The sequence below is a fragment of the Mixophyes fleayi genome, chromosome 1 (assembly GCF_038048845.1).
Source record: "Mixophyes fleayi isolate aMixFle1 chromosome 1, aMixFle1.hap1, whole genome shotgun sequence".
Lineage (NCBI taxonomy): Eukaryota > Metazoa > Chordata > Amphibia > Anura > Limnodynastidae > Mixophyes > Mixophyes fleayi.
The window spans coordinates 267,100,276-267,127,261 of record NC_134402.1 but is presented as its reverse complement, the minus strand read 5'-3'; the positions used below and the strand labels follow the sequence as shown (position 1 = coordinate 267,127,261).

The 26,986-nt window shown below is 38.5% G+C and overlaps 1 protein-coding gene across 4 annotated transcripts in view; it reads left to right on the top strand.

Annotated features, from left to right (window-relative positions):
- The window catches only part of ADAMTSL1 (ADAMTS like 1), a 784,967-nt gene that overhangs the window by 517,204 nt on the left and 240,777 nt on the right, over positions 1-26,986 (top strand). For 2 of the 4 annotated variants that reach the window (XM_075210837.1, XM_075210857.1), the window contains exon 1: positions 20,982-21,096. The exons of the other annotated variants lie outside the window; for them this stretch is intronic. In XM_075210837.1, coding sequence (XP_075066938.1) covers positions 21,034-21,096 — 63 coding nt within the window. In that variant the 5' untranslated portion in view covers positions 20,982-21,033. Of the gene's footprint in view, positions 1-20,981; positions 21,097-26,986 lie in introns of those variants that run through there. 4 annotated transcript variants of the gene reach the window in all.

Sequence of the window (26,986 nt, the reverse complement as noted above, 5' to 3'; positions counted from 1 at the left end):
GACCTATCTGGTGCCCATGGGCCTAATGCCTGAGTTAATTGTATCAAAGACCTAACCTGCTTCTAACAGCTTTCAGGATAATAGCAATAGCTCTTTGGCCATCCACCTGCTGGTGCTTCTGTGGCAAGCCTAATGTAGTTTTCTCTTCTTTTCTTCTCTTCTGTCTCCGGAGTCTTCTCTTCTGGCTTGACTTCTGGCTCTTGATCGCATAGCTCCTCTTGCTGTCATGCCGATATTGAACTGACCTGTGCTGCTTACAACGGCAAAATATAATTTTTTTTGGGGGGGGGGCAAAGTAGTGACATGACAAGCATATAAAGAGTCTTCTCCTTCCTCTTTGCCCAGAAAACTCAGAAATTAGACCTTTCCAGCTAGGGGCATAACTAAAAATTTGTGGGCATAGCAAAAATGTTGAAAGTTTCCAGGGAAGAACACCCTCCTCTACCATCCCATCACCAAACTTATCTTGCCGCACCAAATTTCACTGCGCTCTGTACTTCCTGTTTAGAGAGGAGGGGGACATAAGATTTCCCCTTCCCTCTAAGCAGAAATTTTGGAGCCTAGAATGCTGGCTTGTGTGCCTTGAGGTACCTGTGGTCACACTCATAAAACTCCCTGCAGATGTTGAGACATGCCTGAAGTTTGCCTGATTAAGTAAGTTTAAATCTTTTTCAGGAATGCTAATCATTTTATTGTAATATATGTGCTGAAATTAGCATATCTGTCTGATGCTGGTGTGCACTTGACCAGCTTAGCTCTTCATGACACTAATAAGAAAGGCAGCCATTGAAAATACTATATAAACTGTTTTTCTACAATATCATTGGCAGAATGACTTGAATAGGAGTCAGTGTGGTAGCATGAGTGCTAGGGAACCCAGAGCACATTTCAGACTACTATCCTTTAGTATACTAGAAATGCGGAGCTTTAAGGAGAGGCAGCTGTGCCAGGAAGCTAAGCTTTTATTAGTCAGTGCTACTATTGGCTGATAGAGTTCACACTAGATTCTCATTTGCTGTCGGAGTTCAGTACAGGGCAGGAAACTGGGTGCCATCAGCCAATAATAGCACCAGCTATCAGAAGTTCCATTACCCCGCTGAAGCACCTTTCCATCAAGTCACCACTCCACCGCTCCATTTCTACAACGGGCCCCTCAGCAACTGTGCTATGTGCTGGTCACTACCGGTGCAATCATTGATTCAACCCCCTATCACCAGTACTCTCTAGAAATGCTTACACTCACTCTTTGTTTCATAATTCTATATTCCGCTAGTAGTTGTCTGCTGGTTTAATTTTTTGGGAAAGGGAAATATTTGATTTGGTTCACTGCATTTGAGAGGAAACTGGAAAAAGTAGATTTTGCAGACAGTTAAAAACAGTTGCTAGACTGTAACATTCTTATGTCATCTTCAGGAAAAATATATTTTTGAATATATTACTCTTAAAGTAATAGCTCAGGGGATTCCAACTGACTGTAGCATATTGGATTACCGTTAATGTCTGACTTAGTCATATAATATTGTCTGAAAACAGAGTGCATTTTAGCACTGTTTAAATCTGTCCTTTTCAAATTACTCACGCAAACATATAGCTGAAATAATAGAATGAGCCTAAATTTAGACAAATTAAGAAAGCAGAATTACTATTTGGTATGGTTAGATTTAAACAAACCTTTTAAAGAGTGGTTAAAATAGTTTCACTTTTGTGAGGTTTTAGGGGTCTAGGGCCTGTTTCATTAAGGATCTTCACTTAAGAAACTTCTTATTTCAGTCTCCTGGACAAAACCATGTTACAATGCAAGGGGTGCAAATTAGTATTCTGTTTTGCACATAAGTTAAATATTGACTGTTTTTTCATGCAGCACACAAATACTTGATAGCTTATTTGTACACTGAAATTTAAAGTTGATATTTGTGTGCTACATGAAAAAACAGTCAGTATTTAACTTATGTGCAAAACAGAATACTAATTTGCACCCCTTGCATTGTAACATGGTTTTGTCCAGGAGACTGAAATAAGAAGTTTCCTAAGTTAAGATCCTTAATGAATCAGGCCCCTAGTTATTATACTGTGATAGCCCAAAAATCCTGAAAAAAATTCTGTTTTCTCTGGAGAATGGCTATCGCAGGTCTTCTCCCTATTCATGAAAATGTTATCACAGTTTCCTGCAGTCCCTAAGATGATGATGTGTCCAAATGGTACACCTTCATCTGTCGGGAACATTATCTGTTTCTGTTTTCAACCAGATCCTCCATTTTCCTGATTATCAATATTAAACTCATCTCACATTTTAAAGAGGGAAAGTTAGGAAGAAGGTGAATACTTAATTATGTATTTTGTCACAACTGGTGTAAAATATTTTACTCTTAGGATTATAAAAACAATCCATATCTTATGAGCTTAGGTATTGAAGTAAAGAAAAACAGAGACTGGACTGTGTTATGTTCTTGGTACATTTGGGACAAAGAGATTACGGTTTAATGCACTGGGAGTAAGCTTGGGGGTTGCAGTTTCCTGTATAAACCCACATGTACAGGTTTTCAGGTAGGTCTCTGTCAGCTGGTGAACCTGTTAAAATTTTCATCTGTTTGTAAGACTTACTTTTGGATTTTTCTTTCCCCTTGCTAACACTCAGCAGAAGTACAGAAGGCTTTACAGCTAAAATGGACTTTCCGTTTAACGAGTAGGATAAAGATGTGTATCCCAGACTTGTGTTAAAGGCCTACGCTAGCAATGAATAGATATTATCTGGGTATAAGGTCAGTTAAGGTTGTATGAAAAAGGTGATTTATATAGGACAAGGTTTGCAAAAAAGCTCAACAATTGGTCTGTATTTAAGCTACGGTATTTGTTGCCACTGCAAATTGGAGAAAATATGCTTCCTCTTTCACATAATATCATCCATATTACAGCAACACAAAAGGTATAATTATATAGTTTGTCATACATATTATAACAAAACATAATGCAGAATCACAGAACCTAAGACCTGTGTAAATAATATTAGCTCTAGCAAAACAAAACAAAATGAAAAAAAAAATGTAGTATTAACTAGATGAACATAAATACCATAAAGAATAAAAATAATAATTCAAAGTTTTAAACAAAGTCTAAAGGTTTATTAATAAATAGTTTAACACGAAAGATGGGAATTGTGATACAGAGAATTTAATCTCTGTTCTGCAACCAAATCTTTAGCATACAACCAACTAGGCACCTTTTGAAACCACTTAAACTTTTAGGATTAATTAGTTTCATATAACCTATATAATGTGGCCTTCCCCACTACACAAACATCCATGTTTTGAACAGATTGCAGATAAAATCTGTATTTCAAAATGAATTACTGGGTGACATGTTTCTTTGGATTGACCTTTGTCCTGATATTGTGAGATGGGAGGGGTAGAAACAACACTACTTTGTGTTTTACATTGTTATTAAATAGACTTTGATCTAATGAGAGCTTCGCTCTTCAGCGCCATCCTTGTTGTTTTCTATCCAATATTGCTAATTCTAAAAAGAAGATACATTATTCAGACTTAAGTTTTATTTTTACATAATTTTCTGTACATGTTTTTTAACTTGCTTAGCCAAAATAAGTGTCCTCAGTTAACTCCAATGGAATGCTGTCCATTAAATATCTTTAAAAGAGAATCATTTTGAATTAAAGTAAATATCGGACATAGATCTCCCAGTGTGGCAGAGACTTGAATTAGGAACTTGAATAATGCCCCACTTACTATGCTGGGGCTATGTGTGGTCTAACACAGGGGAAGACCAGCAGTAGCTAAGCCTGAGAGAAACACTCCCTAGTGTATGGCATCTAGGTCAGGGATCATCCATCTATAATATAAATGTCTAGTGGCGTGTGTTAGTCTGTCTGTGTGTGTGTGGAAAAAATAAAACCAAGCTGCAGCGCCACCTGCTGGGCGGAGTTATACACTGACCTACTAAATTCTTAGTGTGTGTGGGAAAAAAAATTCAGAAAGGGCTGAAATTTGGTATACTAAGATGTTTTTAATTTGTTAATTTAATTTGTTAATTGTTAAAAGTGTTTATAAAGATTTAAAAAATATATATATATATTTCTTGAAGGAGAAGTGACAGTTGGGAGTGGTTGGTGGTTGCCGGGGGTGACAGTGGGGAGTGGTTGGTGGTTGAGGCCTGGGCTATGGCCCAAATGCATGACAAGAACCTTTTTAACACCTTAAGTAGCTTGATTTGACTAGAATGCATGAGTATCATGCATGGGTTAACTTGTATGTATATAAGAATATAGTGACTTTAACCACACATTTCCAGTAAAAGGCTAAAACTAATTCATGTATATTGCATACTGCTAATTTCTTCAGTTTCCTACTTGTATTTAAAATAAATGTTTAGTTACAAGTTCAAATATTAATGCTTTTAGGGATTCTGGGCCTGATTCATTAAGGAACTTAGGCAAGAATTTGAGTAAGTTTTCTGGACAAAACCATGTTACAATGCAAGGGGTGTAAATTAGTATTGTGTTTTGCACATAAGTTAAATACTGACTGTATTTTCATGTAGCACACAAATATCAACTTTAAATTTCAGTGTACAAATAAGCTATCAAGTATTTGTGCACTACATGAAAAAACAGTCAGTATTTAACTTATGTGCAAAATAATAAACTAATTTACACCCCTTGCATTGTAAAATGGTTTTGTCCAGAAAACTTAAGTAAGAAAACTTACTCAAATTCTTTAATGAATCAGGCTCTCTTTGTGAAAGCCTGTAAGTATAGGATATAGGCAGGGGCGAAACAATATCCATTACAGTGGGTGTGGTAGCTAGGGGGCTTAAAGGTGAGGGTCCAATGCTACACTGGACCCTGCTCTGCTCTTCTGTGCAAAATCAGGAGGCAGCACTGCTCAGGTGCCAGCCGCTAGGGCAGTGAAGCCTCATTTTTCATGTTATGCCTCTGGATATAGATCCAGATAATTATATTTATCAGCTTAAATGAAATAGCCAGTACCATTATCAATCTACCATTATCAATCTTAAGGATGTAAGCTCTTATGAGCAGGGCCCTTCTCCCTCCTGTCTCTCTACCTTCTCTTCTGCTCCTACTCCATTACTTCTGCTTTGCCTGGAGCCTCTGAAGTTTTGGTACTACTTGTTTATTGTTCTGTACTGTTATTCCCTGTACTGTCCATTGTTTGTACTGTGTTCGGCGCTACGGAAACCTTGTGGAGCCTTATAAATAAATAATAATAATAATAATCTTCACCATCCTGCTTCTTGTTCACCAACCACCAATGGACACTGTAGACCTCTTTTCCAAACTATCACAACTATGTGTGTTGCAGTTGGGGAGTCAGGGGAAGTTGCATCCAAGTTATAATGAAGTAATTTTAAATATTGGTAGTGTGAGCGGGGGAAGGATTTTGAGTATGAGAGAGAGGGATTATATGGTCTGAGCTTTTAATGACAGCCCTGGAAATTATTCCTCCCCTACATTTGATAGGGTCCTTGGTGCCCTTAAATATGTTTTATTTTTAACAGAAGACTTGAATAATATCCCACCATTAAATTAGTATTTGGTTTCCATGGGTCTATCTGGCCTGGATGGTATTTAAGATAACTCAAAACTCCTCCTAACCCCAACTGTGGATATTATATTGCTGTCAATTGTGGTGATTTATATTTCCAAAAGTGAGTGGTTGTGTTGTTATTTTGGATAGTATGGCTACCTGGTATGGATTAGACGTTTTCAAATCCAAGAAGTCACGAAAAAGATATCCAGTACAATTACATCTGAAATATGCACATAAGCAGTTGTAGGTTTATTGTATTATCCAATGTTTATTCAATCTAAAATTATTTTCTGTGTGGATTTTATATATGAAAACAGTTCATTTTCTTCTCCAGGGCAATGCCTTGTGCTATTATCAGAGTAGGGAACTCCCTATATTGTCATGTTGAGCTTGTTATTATTCTGATGTCTGGGCATGTCCCAAATATCATATGGGTGTGGTGGTTCTGGGAATGACTGAACAAGAGGGCAGTGATGGGTTCCACAGTTAATGAGAGGGTGAAGACAAGACAGGAGGGATACAATATAGCAAGAATAAAATCCTGAGAGATATACTATGAGAAAGACTGATGTAAATGAAAGATAGAGAAGAGAAGGGATTAATAGATAAAATGGGATGAGAATAGGGAATAAATGGACTTAAATAGGTTGCAATAGAAAAAGAGAGGAATGAATGTTAATGAGCTTTGACAGCAGGTATTGATTACCATATTGATTGGTTCAATATACTAGGTACCACGCTATACATGTCAATATATTCCAAATATTAAAACCTAAGGACATTTCTTGTTCTAACTTATAGAAAATGACCATGCGATTTCCCAGTGTGGCCATTATTAGAAAGACCTTTATTAATAATTGTGGTAACTACTGTATTTTTTTTCGTTTTTTTTGTAGATGTAAAGAAGGCATGAAACTAGAAAGTGACAGTTGCTAAGATGTGTATTGATACATTGTAAGAAACAGACTTGATCTATAATACAATTACTTTGTTAACTTCAGCACACTTGGATAATGTTCTGAATCTTCTGCTGCTCTCAGGTTATGGTCCCAGGACAGAATTGAAAGTTAGGAGCTTAAGAACTATAGCTAATAGCAACTCAGTGAAGATCACAGTTGCCAATGAGACAAATCAGCACCACAAGTCATGTAAGTGGAAATGTAAAGTGAAGATTCTGCTAATAAGGGAAGGTATGTGTCAGGCCTATTACACTCCCAGATTACTGGATCAAGAAATAGAGACAGCATTGTTACTCAGTGATCCCCAGACAGGTTAGAAATGCCTATGACCACTATTGATGCTTGACCAGGCTCGGTCAACTTGTGGATAAATACAAGCAACATCAGAGAGTACAAGCCATGATAATGTGCCCAGGACAGAATCAGCATTAGAGACTCAAGACTGAGGAAATGTATTCAGCAACGTGAAACGTAAATCTTTTTTATGGAAGAAACCTGGTTACCTAAAGGTTGAGTATTCGAGTTTGGAAAACTAAAATGAATCAGCTGAAAAAGCAAGATATTAATCATCGGAAAGCTAAAAGTAATATAAAAGAAGTTCATGATACTTCAGGTATAGAGACTGGCATTATCACCCATCTGGGTACATCACATGCATGCTGTATTGATTCCAGAGCCACGAGTTATATGATCTATAAAAGCTTCTTCAATAAAGTGACTTTAAAGCAAGTTAGGTGCATTGTTACAAAAGGGATAAACACTCTTTTAAGAAAGAAAACCTGATGACTTGTACCAGCTGAAGTGCAGTGCATAAGTGTCATCAGTGTTTAGTATTACTGATACACACCTATATGTAGCATTGACTTCTTGAACACAGTAAACCCAAGCAGGGGTGGAACAGTGCAGACCCCATAGCAAAATGTGAGTAGGGCCCCACAATGCTGTTATCGACTCCTGAGTCCCCTGCTGTACTCTCAATCCAGAGCATGCATCCAGTGCCAACTTGTCTGACCAGTACATGCTCAGGAGAGGCCTCCACTTTGCTATTTTGAGAGCAGTTCATGGATCTCGGGGGGAGTCAGGTAGGTGGCAGGCAGCCCAGAATTTCCGAATCCCCTCACCTTTAGATCCCATAATGGTTGTACACCTGTACCCCTTGTAGTTCTGCCTCTGCCCCAAAGCATTGCAGAACTAACTAATAAAAAGCTCTCTATCTGTACCAAGATTGACTAGTGTAGTCACATGATGAAATGTCATAGCTGCTTGAATGGGAAAAGTACAAGCAAATTGTTAAAAAAAAACATCAGTAACAGAGCTGAACAGTGTCTGGACTTATTGGTGGTGGTGGAATTAGTGGTGCTATATAAATAGCTGCTGATGAGGATGATGATAATGTACATGGATTACTGCTAGGCATAATGGACTTCATTTATAATTAGGAGCAAAGCCAGCAAAAGTGTGTAAATTTACACCTGTAAAAATGTTGTGATATAAGTGGTACAAATGCAGTTCTTTTACATGCATGGATAATACAGCACACAAATGCCTGCCAGCTTTATTTTTAACAAAGTCATTTGGAGTTCAGTTCTGATGTGCCCCTCTCCCACCACTGCAGCACAATATGGTTTTGCCAAGTGTATAATGACACTTTGTAACAGTATTTACTCTAAATGAGGCTCAATGTGTTTAGGGACTGATGGGTATAGAAGGCTTTAGTGGGGAAGCACAGTCTGCACAGACAGAAGGTATGAGTAGGACAGAGGGATGGCATCTCTAAGTATAGTCTAGGCTCATTGGTATGATATTTTCAGTACCGAGACTTTGTGAGATTATTGTAATCAGTGGTTAAAATGTAAATTTAGAAGTGGCAGTATGGAAAATGTAAGTCAAAGGAATTTGCTAGTTTGACAATGAAGGCAGTAGGAGAAGTAGCTGTATGGCATTCTACTGTATACCAGTTCACTTCGACCATTGATTATAATGAAATAAGAGGGAAATCGCACATTATCAGAGGCATTCCTTGCCATTTCCTCTCTGATAATGGCCTTTGCATCAGCTCAGAGCCGATAGAGGTTGGAACTCTTCCCATACTATAAATGGGACATACTTGTGCCAACAGCTTCATATGTAAGAAGGTGCCAGCTGCTCCTCCTTCATGTCAGCGGCCGGCACTCCATGTGAAGGCAATGTGGGCATTAAAAACACTGGATGAGTGACTTTGTCACTTATTCAGTGTTTTAGGCACCAGTAACCTAGGTTCACCTAACAGTAGCATCAGCCCTGATTTGTATTATTATTTTATACTATTCATAAGTACATTATCCCCTACTGTTCTCATGTTCAGTAGTTTAAAAATAAGCCTATTACAAGCATCATTTCCCATTAAGACATTGAGTAATTAGCTATTTTCTGAACATCTGGTCTTCTTAAGACAGTGACAATGAGGAAGTAATAAAATTATATATATAACAATAATGTTTACTAGCTGTTGTTAATTAAGTTGAACATACTAACTTACCAAAAAGGCACATTGAATTATAATATATTGTGAGGCCTCAGATAGCGTATGATATCTTGTTCGGTTATTATGATGATGATTAATATTATTTTTATTATTATTATTAGTGCTTTTTTTGTCATAGAACTCACCGGAACTGAGTTTCGGCACCTTTTTTCGATGAATTTTCCACGTTTTAAAAGTACCTTTTGAACATTTGATGTTTGGTCCACGTGGACTTGATTCACCCTGTCAAGCGTAGCAGGTCGGCGGCAAAATCATTAAATCGATGCATGCGATCTGCTTGTGTGTCGAGTCCAATGCATGCGTACTTCATCCACGCTGGTTGTGATGGCTTGTGGTGCTGCTCAGCTTGTGATTGGTCGTGTGGTCGCGCGCTGAGTACTTACTGCGGGCGGCGACCGTTATGTTTCGTTATACAACTGACGTGTGTGGGTGTGCGTACAGTTTTTCTTACAAAAAAAGCACTGATTATTATTATTAATTTGTATGTTTAGTACAATGACTTGGTGAAAATATGGGACAATTTGCAACTACAACAGACTCAAGGTCTCAAGTAGAGTTGGAGGGAAGCCTATTTTGTTAGCATAAAATACACATTTCTGTACTGCACATGCACGCTAAACAAATGCATAGTGTAAGTCTGTATGTTTGGTCTCATATTACATGACTCCTTATAATTTGAGAGGCAGAGCCAGGAAGGAAAGGGATTGGCGTGTTCACATAATTGCAACTGAAATAGATTTCATTTAATTTCACTTGATTTAATTGAATTAATTTTTTAGGTGTATTTTTTCTGTATTTCAAAATGTTACATGATCAATGTAACTTTCACAATTATTAATAGCAATGTCTAGACACTATTCTCTGTTGTGTTCATTATTATATTGTGTGGAATTAGGGTAATGCATATTACGCATTTTCTGTTAATAACGAAAAGCCACATCTCTACGTTACACTAGTTTCTCCTGAAATAAATCCTTCCAACATTCGGAGCACAAATGCGCCCAACTCCATAAGTGCTCCTCAACCTTTCCTTACAAAATGATGCAAAATTCTTGCACATACTGTTTTATGTCATTCTAATAAATGTACTTTTAGATTTCGATTTGTATCTAAGTCATTTAAATGCAGCAGGGAAAATGTATTTTAGTAATCTCTACAGACACAATTATATTAGTTATCCAAATATATTGCTTCATGTTACAATCATTCCATGCTGTGTTATTCCACCAGCAAATATACCTAAGAAATCAGATGCATTGAGAATATCTGCATAAAATGATTATCATGCATGAGAAATTATCATGAACTGACTATTAAACCACCAAGACACATGAGTCACCTGTGGATTATTTACAGTGAAAAAGCCTTATTAATTAAAGCATTATAATTTGTAATTGAAAAAGCCTAGTTAAAGTTTGCAAGGTTAGTCATGCTAGAAACATTTGGATGATCCATCTGAAGACAATATTGATGTAACACCCATTGTCATCCATTGGTCCTACTTACATGGTAGATTTCTAGGCCAGGCCATAGCAACATCCATATAAATATTAGGACCCACTGTCAGCCACAGAGAACTATATTCAGCAAATTCATTCTGCACTACAAGCTGATGCTTTTTCTCTAGAACCAGATAGACAAGAACCATTTAGTTGTGCCAGAGACAAACTAACTCGTCTGCAACTGCCCGGGGTTTATTTGGAAGACAGCTTGCAAGAGAGTCAGTGGTGGTACATAAGGCAATGTACAGAATTCATAGTGCATTCCAGAACCTGATTATCCAGTTGCTTTAGGTCCTGCCTAAGGCACCAATTGTTGTTGTGATTACTGGTTCATATTCCTGTATTATTGAGAGAAAGAATATTGATATTTTCAAAGTTGCTTAAATGTTTATTGTGTTTATTTATATAAAGAAGGCGGAACTGCTCCAGTACATGACTGCATAATTTCTAGGGATCCTCCATAGTTAGGGTTGAATTCCGCAAATGCTTTGGCTGCTGTGTCTCAGTACTAAGTATATTATGTCATCATGCATGCAAACACAATGAAATCACCATTCCCAAAATTACCGTCTGTACGCAGTGAGAAGAGTTTAAAAATATTTCTATGTCTCAAAATTTCCAAACAAGAGCTCGATAACGAGCGGATTCCCTCTTAACATTTAGTAGTTTGATAAATAAATTTAAGAAACAGATTGTACCTGAGCAATTTGCTGCACTATTTTATTGTCTAGTTTAGTGACTGATATCCAGTAAAAAAATGTTGTAAAACAATTTAAGAAAAATTGGAGAAAAGCACATGCTGTAAACACCAGATGGTGAAATGCAGCTAGATTCCTAGGAAAGGTCACATGTTGTTTTGCACAGGTGCAGAGTATGACACTGTCAGAGAGAAATGATCATTTATAATAATTTATAATATCCTGATAATTCCTTGATAATGCACTGCTCTATGTTAATTAAATTGAATAGAAATGTTGACTTACTATAACAAAGACACTGCACCAAAGCAACATGGCTTCTATATATTCTGATTGCACTCAATGCTGCCACTTTCAATTTAGGTCAGTTATGAAGACGACGGTGAGATTTCTCTATTTAAATCGGAAATGCCAGCGCCCCACGCCTTCTATAATATAAACACACACAGTCCTGGCATTGCCACTTTAAATATAGAAATCTCACTCTTGCCTTCATTACTGATGTAAATTGAAAGTGCTGGCATTGAGTGCATTCGGAATATATAGAAGCCATGTCTCTCTGGTGCAGTGTCTTTGTTATGGCAAGTCAGCCTTTCCTTCTTATCGGTCAACTTGCAATCGGAATTGTTTTGTAGGTATATAGTGTGTTGGCATTGTGACTATCATAAACTCAAACCCAACTCAGAGTAAATAGCTTACACTATTCACTTATTATAATTTTGTTCTAAACTGTAAAATTGATCTTATATTTTATTTTGATCATTATTATAGCAGATATTTTATTGCAGCTACATATGGTAAAATAAAAGGTATTTACTTTATATTTCTGTGAATTTGACACAATTTGCATTGAATAACAGCTTTGATACATGTTTTTATTGGACGATGAAGAGTCCAGTTGAATAAACCACAGAATGCAGAGTAATACAAATGTATATTATTTTTTCACTTTAACAAATTCAGAAAATGACGGTGTTGTATTATCTTCAAGATCTATAGTATTTTTCACTAAAAGGTAAGAAATCAATATCCATTATTAGTACAACAGCTGACACAGCTTACAAAGCAGAAAATGAAGGAGGTGCAGCGTAGAAGCAGGCTTGGTTCCGTCTTGCTCTGATTTGCACAAGAGCACCTAGATTTACAGAAAAGTGCATGGGTATAGAGAGCAAGATCGCTGTGCTTACGGAGAAGAAATTTGCACAGGCGGAGGGTCAGTGTGCATACTTCATACTTGGACATGCCTGGCTTTTCGGAGTACTGCAAAAACATGGTGCAAAGAGTTTATTAAAATGAGATAAAGGAATGGATACAGGGCACTTTCAGTTATTCTTTGCTATGCATTTGGGAAAGTTGCCGTTTGCATTCCACAAAAGGGCTTGAATTTTGCACCAGCACAGCACTGGCAGGCTCCGGGCCCCTTCCTATCTTATTAAAGGAACGCATTTTTCTCCTTCACGTTGCACTTCAGCCAAAAGCATTTCTAGGTGCACTCCAAACAATGTATCAAAACAACTTCATACTCACAAACAAAAAGGACACATAACGAATACAGCCCTGCTGTGTTCCCCTGATTCCCAAGATTAATTTAAGCCGTACATTAGGTTAAACCAAGCAACTAAACAGTTGTACTTTTTCACTGTTCACATCCTGAGATTTTTAGCCCTCTCGACAGACCACAGCAAAAGCATGATATCTATCAAGATACGTCCAACTCGAAAACAGCAATATATCTGCTTCAGGCGTATGTCAGGCATACAAAGGTGTATACTTACGCCTAAAGATAGCACAGAGATGTGTCTTGTTAGCAGTAAGTGTGAAAGCCACATTACCCTATTTGTATACAATATATTGCTATAATAAATTGTCATATACACAAAAGGCAACAGTGACCTAAAGCTGTTATTAATAAATGTGAAAGTCATTTGCTGCCGAAATTCACGGCAGTGAATGGAGGGGGGGGGCTTAATCGTGCCATCAAGCCCCGCCCCCTCCATTCAATGCCGTGAATTGCGGCGCTATTTATAGTGCTATGGGCCCTCCTCCTACCCCATATGTCACATGACTTCTCCCCCGATTTCTCGGGCGGGGGATATGTATCATTGTTACCCCTTTAAATATCCAGAGGGAATCCTCTTTCTCTCTTCTTGCAGTAGTCCAAAAGGAAATGACAGATAAGTAATCCTTATAGATAGACAGCCGCAACTTGATATACTATAGACACAATGGTAATGAATGAAGTACTATCAACAGGAGGAGTCGATACACAAATTCCCAATAAGAATTGGCTAACTGGTGCTGCAGGTGTCATCATCATCATCATGTATCTTTACTCCAGGCCTCCAGTACCGGCAAAATATATGCCTAAGAAGAAGCGTATCTGGGGATGCATAAATGTCACACTAGGTCACATCTCCAGGGAGCATGCTACACTTATGTGAACACACCATTGCTGTATTCAACTGACGCTTGTCCGCCCCCAATCTGCCGCTCCAGGTTTAATGGGCCATAAGTGTAAGGTACGCTGAAATCTAAATTCGGATGCATTTTGGTGCACATACGCAGTACGAAAATGCGTTTAATTTCTCCACAAAAAATGTATATATGTAATATTACTTCTTACACACAAAGTATCCAGCAAAAAGGATACAAAATTCTCTCCTGACTGTATCTCATATCGATTACTAGAGACAAGTTCACTTGAGTGAAACACAATTTGAAAATTTCTTCACTGGTGGTGAAAGAGACCTATTATCCTGATACAACTTCTTAATATGTTGTGTAGAAGCAGAAGTGCATAGTTGTTAAATATTCATTGTTTTATTATGATGCTCCTCATCTTAAGCTAATAGAAATAACTGTGCTTTCTCTACATAGCAAGGAACACCTGTCACAAAATGAACAAAAATGAACCTACCACTTTATCTCATTTTAGTATTCTCTCACCACAAAAAGAATAGCATTTGTACACATCTCCATAGAATTAGGTGCATTGCGTGACCTTACTCCATCCAACTACTCCTCCTGCATGGGCAAACCTCTGCTCCTCCGCTAACACCGTTATTTTGCTCTGCACACAGGTTCTAGAGATGGAATAAAGGGTACAGGGCCTTTAGATTCCAAAGCACACTATGGGAAGTTAGTAACTTAGGTGTTCATGTGAATAACCTAGTACCTTATGTAATTCTCAGAGTCTACCGTCTTTGTTTAACAATTCTTCTTTTTACCAGGAAGACATGCCCATTTTCTCCTTAAAATAATATATTTGGGGACATTTGATAAGTAGAACTAGGTGTGTGTAAGAGGTGAGACCACCCAGGGTGCAATGCTGAAGAGGGACACAGTTTAAGAATATTTTAGGTTAATTTGGGTAAAATTGAAGGCTAGGGGTAAGCAGTTTTCCTTTTTGCCCTAGGCGTTAAATTTTTAAGTTACGGCTCTGAGTGGAACATAATGATCATGTAAGCATATATTTGTGAAAAATACCTTAGAACAGTGGTTCCCAAATTTTTTCAGTTTGCGGCACCCTTAGAGTCTTCATTAATTTTTCAAGGCACCCCTTCAAAATAATTACCGAGCAGTCCTGTTTTATAAGTAGTTGGGTTAAAATAACATAATAAGTATTTAGGTCAGGACAGAAATACTTAGTAAGTTATTTGCAAAAATAATACACATAAATCCAAGGGAAAATAATATTTTTATATATTTTTTTCAATTATATTTCTGTCAAAGAATAATTTACAGCTAATACTAAGAGGATATATAGCAAAATAAAGCAACAACATGTACAAAAATCACACTGTGCCTCTTCATCCACACACTCTGTACCCTCCTTCCTGCACACACTCTGTGCCCTCCTTCATCTACACACTCTGTGCCCTCCTTCATCCACACTCTGTGCCCCCTTCATCCACAGACTCTGTGCCCTCCTTCATCCACACACTCTGTGCCCTCCTTCATCCACACACTCTGTGCCCTCCTTCATCCACACACTCTGTGCCCTTGTTCATCCACTGTGCCCCCTTCATCCACACACTCTGTGCCCTCCTTCATCCACACACTCTGTGCCCTCCTTCATCCACACACTCTGGCCCTCTTCATCCACACTCTGCCCCTCTTCATCTTCACTTTGCCCCTCTTCATCCTCACTCTGCCCCCTCCTTCATTCTTTTGCCCCTCCATTTCTGTTTCCTATCACCATTTCCCCTCCCCTTTCTTTACTTGCCATACTTGGACTTCTTTCTTCTATTTCTTCTATCTTCTCTTCTGTCTTCTTACCAATCCGGCAGCGCCCGGGACCCAGCATCCTCCTCTCTCCCACCGCTTCTCACTGAATATGTTGGACGTGATGCCCAACATTCAGTGAGAAACAAGGAGGGAGAAGGACACTGGGTCCCAGGTGCCGCCGGATTGGTAAGTTTTTGTTTTATTCTTTTCTTACTGGCCACGGCACCCCTGTGACAGCGCCGCAGCACCCCCGGGGTAATAAATTGTGGGGATAAGAGATTTTCCATAGCTGGCAATAAAATATGATTGTTATCACCACTTCTTATTGAATAGGCTCCTTAGTGTCAGGCCTGACACAGGTAAAACTGCAATTGAAAATTTTAGTTCAGAAAAACTAGGTCCATATTTTCCACAATTAGAAGACAATACAGAGGTCCAGTGCAGATGGATCTTGAGGTGTCCATACAGACTGTGATTTCAATGACCAATGACGCCATTTTAGTCTCACAATAGTAGATTGCAATGTGTGTGGACCCAGAAGACTCCCACTCCTGACTGAGATCTATCACATGTTCTTTGGGGAAGTTTGGAAAATGCAGTGGTATTCTGAATGTGATCTAACCCTGCCCATGGTCGAAATCTAAATTGGACATAGATTAAGCTACTCATCACTGAGGTAGAATGATCACATCTGCCTGTGTATGGGCATTTTTATTGTATATGGTGCCTTCTAGTCTATGTAAACAAAAGCATAGTACAACCTCAATCTGACCTGACTCCTGAAGAAAAACAATGTACAAATCTGCTGGATTTTAAACAATTATAAATATAAATCTTAAATAAGCAGAGATCATACCGAGAACTGCATGCAGGTTAAAAGAAGTGATACTGTGCAGATAGTCAAGCTAATTCAGAACTGTCTCTGAGAGTCAAAAACATTTGGCAACTAAGTAGTTCCCATGTTTGACATATAGTGAATAGAAGTTTATGTTAGCACTTAGCTGCACAGATATACAGTATAGTAAAATATGACCTTTAGTACTGTGACAGTTGTGTAAATGATTTCCTTTTTGTCTTATATTCAAGAATTGGTCAAGTAATTAATGGTGATTTTTAACTGCCCATTAGCTGTATGTTTTACTTCTGGTTCTGTATTGTGCCTTTTCTCTCTTGCTTATTACATAAAAACTCCACATATTAAAGACAGATCCTGTATATTAAAAGAGGGCTAGCAATGGGATTCTCTCCCTTCAAATGGTCTCCTAATCTTTAGCTCTTCAAACTATGTTTTGATCAGGGAGGAGCCGATGCTTTTACAGATTTCGAATGCCTGCCTTTCGTGGCATCATCTGGCATGTTACATATAGCCACATTCCTGGCTAGATATTTCCCTCTAGAATACAACAGCGCTGGGTTACAAAGAAAGCTACTGTTCTGACAGAACAAGGGGAGGAGGGTGGAGGCTCTGGCCAGAAAGAAATGATAAACACAAAGTAAAATAGAAGAATACTCTACTTTATGAACTACTTCTTACTGAGTTTCTTAATGTCTTATCTGCTTTAAGGAGGTTCGCAGTGGAGATTTATATAGGGCTTGCCAGAGAAATATGACATATTTAATCCCGTGTGCCTTATTATTTACTTCCACTGTATGACCACTAATAAATAGTGGAAAGGTATTGTTATATGAATATCGTATTAGAATGTGCCATGCTGGTATAAACCATAAATTACACATTTATTTGGGCTGTCTACAGTACTAACCTGAACTGTGTTTACTGGATGTTTTGTTTTAAAGTGTGAATGGGCAAACACAAAACTCAAAGTAATCATATACACGGTGGCTTAGTTGTTAGCACTTCTGACTCACAGCACTGGGGTCATGAGTTTGATTCCTGACCATGGCCTTATCTGTGTGGAGTTTGCATGTTCTCCCGTGTTTATGTGGGTTTCCTCCGGGTGCTCCGGTTTCCTCCCACACTCCAAAAACATACTGGTAGGTTAATTGGCTGCTAACAAAATTGACCCTAGTCTCTCTCTCTCTCTGTCTGTGTGTGTATTAGGGAATTTAGACTGTAAGCTCCAATGGGGCAGGGACTGATGTGAGTGAGTTCTCTGTACAGCGCTGCGGAATCAGGGGCGCTATATACATAAATGGTGATGATGATGATGATGATAATACCTGTCAAGTCATCAAGGAGGGTTCTCCAAGAGAAATCACAATCAATCGGGTCGATTCAGTTCGGCCACGTTAGTGTAGGAATAACGTGGTGCTAATACTATTACCTTTAATACGGTAATTTTAACCTGGATTTTTGCTTGTGGCCCAGAGGGCTGCGAGCTAAAATCAGCATTGAAATGACTGTAGTAACCGTAATAGTACGCAGGCCGCGTTATTCCTAGTATAAAGTGGCCAAATTGAATCTGCCCCAATGAGTTTGGCAATTCATTTTTTGTTACTGTCAACCAAGCTTATGTAAGATCAAGTTGGCACTTTATCAGATATCTTACAACAAAATCACATCACAACTAGCTAGAATAAAAATAAATAAATACTTTCATAACTAAATTCACCCGGGCTCTGCTCTGGTGCCTGTAAATAATATATATATATCTTAACATTATAAACATAGGGAGTAGCTGAATTGAGGTATATCCTTATTTTCATGAAAAGAACAGAATGAAAACTCATGTAAACAGGCCCGGCGCTCCCATTAGGCAAGGTAGGACAGTTGCCTAGGGTGCCGGGCTCTGCTGGGCACCTCAGAATTAAAAGCAATTACTAGTGTAGTTTAAAACTGTGCGGCGACCGCTGAGCATACCTTAAACGGCCGCCGCACAGCTTGAGATAGATCCACGGGGAGGGGGAGGGGCTATGGATCACCACCGCCGTTCTCCCCTCCAACAGCTGATGGGGCGCTCTGTCTCCTAACCTCCACTCACTGACTGAGTTTTTTACATTGTGCCTGGGGCGGGGTTTTACATTGTTCGATTGTTCGGGGGGGGGTTTACATTGTGCCGGGGGGGGCGGATTTTGCTACATTGTGCCGGGGGGGGGGGGGGGGGGCGATTTTGTCATTGTGCCTAGGGCACCGAGGTCCCTAGCACCGGCCCTGCATGTAAAAGTGTATTGTTAGTGTCCATGTCTCCAACTGTAGAAATATGAGATAAAATGATTGCAACATACTACTAAAAGAAAATTTGCTTTGTTCTTCACAAAATAAATATAACATAATAGAAACGTAAAATGCAAATCTCTGCATGGCCACCAGACTCTCCAAAGTACATAGAAAGGCAATTGAATTGTTCCGCTTGGGAACTACATTATTTCAATCACAGGAGGTCTTTGTATGATGTGCATGTTTGTAGCGAGGCTGGTAATGTGTGACCCCATGCAAGATGATAGCTATCACTATTAGCTATATATGAAAAAAATAATGTTTCTTTGTGCACAGCTCATAGATCTTTTTTTCTCTGCTCTCTAGATTACAAGTAAAATGATAGAAAAATATGAATCTATTTTATGCTTGAGATGCAGAGATAAGAATGATTTTTTTTATCATCATATCACCTATTCCACAGCAAAAACCCTAGTGCTTATACTGTTCAAGTAAGCACAATAAGGTTTGTCTAAATGTTAGTGATAAATCTAATTTGTTATTTTATTTTGATTTGGTTTGAGCTGTCTCAGCAAACCAGAGAAGAAAGTTTGTTAATCTTTATATACGTTTTTCTGTGAAAGAAACAGATATGGGGAAGAAAGGTTGCACAGTGGTTAGCATTGCGGACTCACAGCTCTTGGGTCATGGGTTCCATTTTTGCCAAGGCCAATTATGCTTTCACTCTGCTTTCATGAGCTTTGTACTGGTGCTGCCACACTCAAAGACATACTAGTAGGTTAATTGACTTCTGACCAATGTGTCCGTGTGGTAGGGAATATAGATGGTGAGATGCACAGGGCCAGGGACCAGGGGCTGGCTGGGCGGGGGCAGGGGGGCATCCATAGTGGGCTACCTTGGGTTGGGTTAATGGGCCACTTTAATTTTTTTCTCTTTTAAGTTAGGCTGCTGAGTCGAGTCTTGCCACCCAGGCTAAAATTTGCCAGCCCTCCCCTGCCAAGGACTAATGTTAATGAGACTCTGCAAAGTGCTTTGTAATATGTAGGTGTTAAACAAATAACTGTTAATAATATGTAATCAGACATATATTTCACCTGAATTTACACTTGTGATAAAATCCTGTGACTGTGTCAGATGACCAGTGGGAAGTGCTGAGTAATGTTCCTGTCAAATTCCAGTTTTGTAGCTTGATTTATAGAATATACACTAAACTGATGAAAATGACAGTTCGAGTTGCTTCTCCGGTCCTCTGCTGTATATATGTTGTTGTCTAATACTGCAGTATATAGACCGGACAAGGCAGAGTACTGTTACATTCCATATTTATTTAATCAGTGTAAATAAGGTTTCTCCTTTACAGAAACTAACATCCACAAGATGGAGTCCTTGCTTCTAAAAGTAAATGGGCCTCAGAATTATACAATAGTTTATCAGTACTGTGCACTTTTGGTGAAATAAAGGAGCTATTAGAGTATAGAGTAGTCTTTCCTTGCCCACTGCCCAGGGAGAAAGACAAACAGTAGGAATTGGGAGAGAAAAGCAGACAGCAGCGTGATTATGTCTTTAAGGTGATTTATGCAAACTTGAGGAAGAAGGGCAGAAGGGCATTAGATGGGGGTATGGTTATATGCCCTATAATGTCCTATATGTGCCCATGCTAGGTATTATACTATGAAGCATGGCTTTTAATACTTTATTCACACCTGTGTTGTTGCATCTGGTTTACTTACATCGTCATTCTTGAGAATAATCAAGTGTTTTTCCATATGCAGACCCCAAGTTTTTCAGGTTTTTTGAGCTAAATGCAGAGTATTTGTGCATTTTGAGGTATCCAACAAAATGCACCAAACATTAATTTGGCACTAGCTCTTCAACTAAGATGGGTATTTGTATGTGGAAAGTAGCACTTCATAGAACATATGCCCATACTGTACATTATACTATTCAACCCTATTTCATACATCACTCCGTCATCCTCTATGTGCAGTAATGCATGCGATCTTCTTTCACCTGGCATTGCATGAGTTAACCTTTAAAACGTTCTAATCTACTCACTTTTAATTGCAGCTAAAGCAAAATAAAAACGTTCCCAATACTATTATTATGAAGAAGAAAAGTAAAAGTTAGCTGGAAGCATGGCATGCCCTATTAGTCATCTGCCTCTCCCTACTTTCCCCCACCTCTCTACTTTACTCCTCTTACTTTCACTGGACCCCTGTCTTTGTTATTCTGCATGTCTGATTAGCAGGAGCCTGATTGGCTGGCTGCCTGCTCACAGAGAGATTCCATTGAGCCCCCCATCACACGCCCCTTGGCTCAGGAAATGTGAGCAGGGCCGGTGTGTGTGGAAGCTGATAGGCAGGGGGCTTGCAGTGCGAGCGCTAGTGCTGGATGTGACAGCAGCTCACTCAGTGTCGTAGTTACATCCCGGCAAGGATTCAAGTATGGAATGCTGCCGTGGGGCAGTCACTGGCACTCTGCTGCTGTCTGTGGCTTGCTTCCTCCTGGTAAATACCATTCTTTTTTTTTCCCACTTACTTATTGCAATGTTCTCACTGGAGATTATACAAAGTTGTTGTAGTGGTGACAGATCCCGATGTTATATTGCGTTATACAGTTTTGGGAAGTTCTATATAGATGTGCTCTGGTACCATTTAAGAAGGTACAGTACTTCGTGCCCGGGCTCCTCTGCCAGAGTGTTTCATTTTGCTTTTGAAATCCACAGGTGTGACTCACTACAAAGAGCCTCTAAAATCCGAGTGAGTAAAAAGCCAGATTACTGACATTGAGTTTCATTTGGTTTGTTATTTAGGGGGTGGTGGAGACACATTGCAGATTGGAGACCTGCTTATCTGAATATTGCTTTAAAGACAGCTATTGCTATTTCACAGGTTTACCTGTCATTTGGGTTCCCTCCAGCGGCTCTGAGTCTTGATGTGTTACTTACAGTTCAAGTATTTGGAAACAGCGGACGCCTGATATTAAGCATATTTGTCTTGAGTGCAGGTGGTGTCTCATATTCTGTGCTGTGCATTTAGTGATTGTGAAGTTCTATGGGGACAGGTTCAAAGGCATAGATTACTTGTCCCTTACAACCTGTTGTGGTACTGTAAGTATCGGCATACCCTATCAGCCAGTGCTGCTGGGACTTGTAGCGCCACATATGCTGACCAGCTACAGTTTGCCTTCCTCTGTAATATATGATGCTTATGGGACCTGCATAGATTTAGACCTTATTTTATGTGAAGACCTCTTCAGTGGATTATTCTCATTTTAAAGGAAAATGTGTCAACTTAAATAAAGTTAATGTAGTATTACTTATAGGGTTATTAAGTAAACAAGTGCATCATTCTAACCAACTCTTGCCACTGTATACCTTGCACATACTGAAAGTAATCTACAAACCAACTAGAAGGCAGACAAGGAATCGAGCTTATTCATTTTTAGAATTCTTTTTTTTTCTGTGTTTCAATTGTGCTTTTTATTCTTGAGCGATAGTACTGTAGCTCATCAATAGTACTGTAGCTCATATGTTAAAATACTTCAGAGCTGCCAAAAAGGGAGTGTGTTTTTTTTAAGTTAACCCTACATAAGCTCAAAAGTTTCAGTACATTCCAGTGTGTCCTTTTACAGCAAGGGTTAAGAGCAAGACATTACTGATGATGGGATGACAATTTTCCATCAAAGGATACTCCCCACAGACTGACTTATTATATGGTCTCTATGATAGGCGTCTATTCATTTCTCCAGATGAACATTATGCATGTCACAGTGATCTCATATAACGTCACGGTTCTCTAGAGAGAAAGCAGTTATTAGCTCTTCCTTGTGGTGGGAGGACAAGGTGTGTTGCTCTGGCAATGCATAGGTTAAAGTATATGACTGTAACTCAAGATTACTTTAATAGATTAAAATTCACAAAGCTATGTACCCCGATGGGTACACAAATTGCTGACAAGTCATACTCCTACTTGTGGGTGATGATATGTAATAAGGTGTCAGTTTCTCTCACTGAATACACATAAATATAAAACACATCATGTTTTGTCATAACATGGATGAAAACCACCACCGCGCTACATGTCTCTATTGGGTTCTGAAGATAACTTTTATATTGATTCTTGTTTGTTGCCATTATTTTTCCTGGACTGACACTACTAAATGTTGATAGGGGTTTAGTTGTTTTGTGCTGTGTAGCCAAATTCAGACTGAAAAGGAAATCTCAAGTATAGAAACAGTTGGCAATACGTCCAATACATTGTGCATACAGGGTAGAATGATTATTTATTAGCAATGTGTTGTGTTGGATGACCATTTATTTATTGCCGACTACTCAGGTGTCTTCAGTGATGTACTTAAGGCAGGCATAGACAGCTTGCGGCTCTCCACTTGTTGTAGTACTACAAATCTCAGACTGTCCTGGAAGGTTATTCTTGGCCTTATAGGCACGCAGCAGCTTGATTGGAACAGGTTGGCTAACTTTAGACACTCATCTACTAATTTACTCTAGAAATGGAAGAGTTACTATGACTTATGGAGACTGTAAGCTTGATTGAACAATACATCTCACCGTTGCCTCTCTTTATGGATTTTCATAATTTTCTACTCTTATCGTTTTAATTTCCAGAAGGCATGTCTAAGACAGGCTGCCATTGATCAATGTAACTGTAATGATTAAATTCCAAAGATTGATGGAAATTACATGTACAATATAAGTGGTGACATATATGCAAATACTGCAAAAATAATGCATTTATGTTTATTGAGCCAATATAATTTTAACATGCTGCATGCACTTGTATAGGAAATATTCATTTCCTAGGGAATGTAGGTATGTATCTGTTTCATAGTCAGTTTCCTACAGTACGTTCTAATTTGAAAGGACGTAAGACTTGAATGGGTGCCAAGTAAGAATACCAGCAAGCAATTATGCTATCTAGTAACTGTTAAGTGGTGTTAACTACAGGTTACCATGCAGCGTAAACCAAACTTGTAGACGGAGCCTTTAAGTATTGTAGAGCAAACAAGTGCACTAGATGGTGTTTGCTGATTTACAAGAGAGCTTGCTGCAATATCATTAGCCTTAAAGAAAAAAAAAGTTGCATAAACTCTATAATAACTAAGTATGATGCTTGGACAGTTAATGAGGTTTGTATTAGCCAGGCCCTTGCTGCATGACAATATATGTGTGAACTTTTCTGCAGCAGACAGCATGCTGCATTTACATTGAAAATATTGTTATTACGTATTGTTCTGTCTTTGTGTAGACATAACAGTGTATCTAGTGGGTTGTAACAGTTTGCATGAAGGGACAACCTTGGCCATGGCCTTTGCACGATATATTTTAACTGTTTATTAAGTGGGGATGTTGACATTTGTAAAACAAAAACATAATGTTTGCACAATAAACACATTTTAAGTTTGGTATATTATTTTGTTGTTGAGCTTTTTCACTTAGATTTTATTTCAGCCATTAGCACTATTCTAGATAATAAATATAACTAAGATTGAGTCCATTATGCATAAATTTAGTGCTTTTAATGACAGCTAGATAGACAGTTTTTACTAGGTGGGAATTGTTGTTTTGTTTGTATCTGCGTTATGTGTAAGATGGTTTATATGGTACTGCACAGTGTATGTAGTGTGCTCTACAACATAGGGATAGATAAAGAGCTCTAAAGAGCTTAGAATCTGAATGGCAGAATAAGTAGCAAAGTGGTTATGGCCATAGCGATGATTTACTGATAATGCAAAATTAGCTGGGAACCCTGAATTGACTCTTGTGTTGGCTCTGACTGACCTTTGACAAATCACCAAAAACGAATTTTTAAGCTAGATGCGACAGAGAAAATATACCTGGGCAATTGCAGATTAATTTTTTCTGTAAAACTGTAAGCGCTATAGAAAAATAATAACCAAAATGTATGATGAGAGACATCTAGCAACAAGAGGCATAAAGAGTAATAAGTGCTAAAGTTTGAAATAGAAGATATAGTTACAAGTAAATACAGCCCTATGAAGTAGTGCTACCAATTTAAAGCTGCATTACTGCGACCTACTGTATAATGGTATGAACCATCTCCTCCCCCTAGCAGGAGTCCTGGCAACTCCTCCATGCTGCTGTTCTCCTGTGGTTCTTCCACTTTTGTAATAAAGAACTGGCAAATCTATGCTGTTCTCCACTTTTAAATAAGCAATTATTAATTACAAACCACAATTGCTTGGTCTTCCCAATCCCAGTATTCAACTAAAGTTGTGAGTGAAACAGAGGGGCCCTGGTAAAAACGGCAGCATTTCACAGCTACCCGGATCTCCAGGTAGGGGGAGGTGCATTCTAGTAAAATAATTTTAGTAGGTGGTAGTGCGGCTTCAAGAGGTTTGAATGAAGCATGGAATCAAAGCTTGTCAGGCACAGATCTTAGTGTAATTGTAGTGAGCTAGAAATACAGGGTTAGCGGGACACTCTACTGCAAGGATGGAGCACTAATGTACATAGAGACTTGTGCTGCTAATATCATGGGAGACATAGAAATCACTATTTATGTTATAATATATAATAATTAGCGATGGTAACCGCCAACCATAGGAAGTTTGGGCCACACTTGTTTTAAAAAAGTATTGTAGACTGGGATGATGCTGGTCAAACAGGAGGATCAACGATGTGTATTAAAGTTGTGAGTTAGCACCTGGAGCAGCAGCTAAGGACTTGATTAGATGAATTTGGATAGAGCGAAGGACAATGAGCTGTCAGTTACTAGGTCCTACAGTTGCTGGGATTTAAGGTCCATTGATCATTTCCTATTTTTAATTCTTACACCCATTGTTGGTGCTATATTTAGCCATTGTTCATTGTCAAAAAGAAAAACAGCACATTTTAGGTAGGCAAAGAGCATAGTTTATGCATGCCCAATCATTCCTTCTTCCATGTATACTCAGTGACCACACACATTTCACCCTTTCTTGTGTCAAATTACTTTTCTTAGAGTGTTCCATGTTGGAATGCAGCAGTCATTAAGGTAAGACACACCTACACAACAAATAGACTATTTGGGATAGTCAGGGATAGCTTTAACTCTGCCTAAGATAATGGCGAGTCAAGTGTCATTAACAATGAGCAAATATTTTCCTAAGTGTTTAGAAGTATGAGTAAAATATGGTATCCTCTTTGTAGCTAAATTTAACATCACTACATGAGACAGACATAAAAAGGGTGGAGTTAACTATGCCAGGTGGAGAGTTGCCTGATGCCCAACACTGGCGTAACGTAACTCATATCTATCTGAGAGCTGTTCTTTTACTCTCCATAGTAAAACAAAATATAGACCAAGCTTGGCTGGATTAACATTAAATAGCAGTTCTGATTTTATTGATAGTTTTTAAATCTCGAAACACTAGCCAACATGATTAGAATTTGTTAACCAGGCAGCCGTGGTGCCTGTGCCAAGGCAATTACATAAGACTTTGTTTAAATGTGTACATGGAATTGACAGTCTTCCACCATGGTTCCTCCCTGTATTAGTATACATAACAATGATTTAAAGGAGACATCCATGAGGACACCATGGTTTTATTACACATCTAACCATTAAAGATCCATGCGTGGTCTGGGTTTAATAAAAAATAAAGTATGTTATAATTGAAAGCATAAGTTGTATATATCCCGCAAACCTCGTATGATCATCTGTTGGCTTTGCTCCTATCATTTTGGAATAGAGTAATAAAGCTTATGCCAGTAAATTGATTACAGTCATGTGTTCATATTGGTAGCCAGGCTCAATGTCTAAACTGTGCTAGACCAAGAATATTCTTAAAGAATATTGTCATGCCTTTATAGTGATTTTTCACTTATGTTACTTCTATGTGCGTAAATATCATTAAATACAAAATATTATGATCCGATCCATTCCATGCTCACAGAAAGTGAATCATGTTCCAAATACCAGTTCAAGACTAAAACATTGATAAGTAAAATTACACAAGTAATAGTTAGCTTGCTTTAGACATTTTTTAATGTTCCCATTAAAATGCCATGTGTATTTAAATGTATAGCCAGCAAGATAATACCGACTCGTCATTTGTCAAATATCATGAGGATTCAAGTTTGTGCTGGAAGCTATTCAAATAAGTGTCCTGAGATCTAAAATCGCAGTTGCTATTACATCCATGTTTGCGTAGATTTACTAGTGATGCCTTAGATGGACCTGATTCATCTATACCATGCAAGTACTTAGCAATGCCTTTCAGAAGAAAGACCCTAGTGATGTAACTAACCAGGAGCACCAAGAGTAACTTTAATCTTTTTCCCCAGCCTATAAACGCCCTCAGATTGGTCACCATGATCACCATGATTGGCCCAATCCCCCTCTCAGCGCCCCTGACTGGACTGTTTTTCCCAAT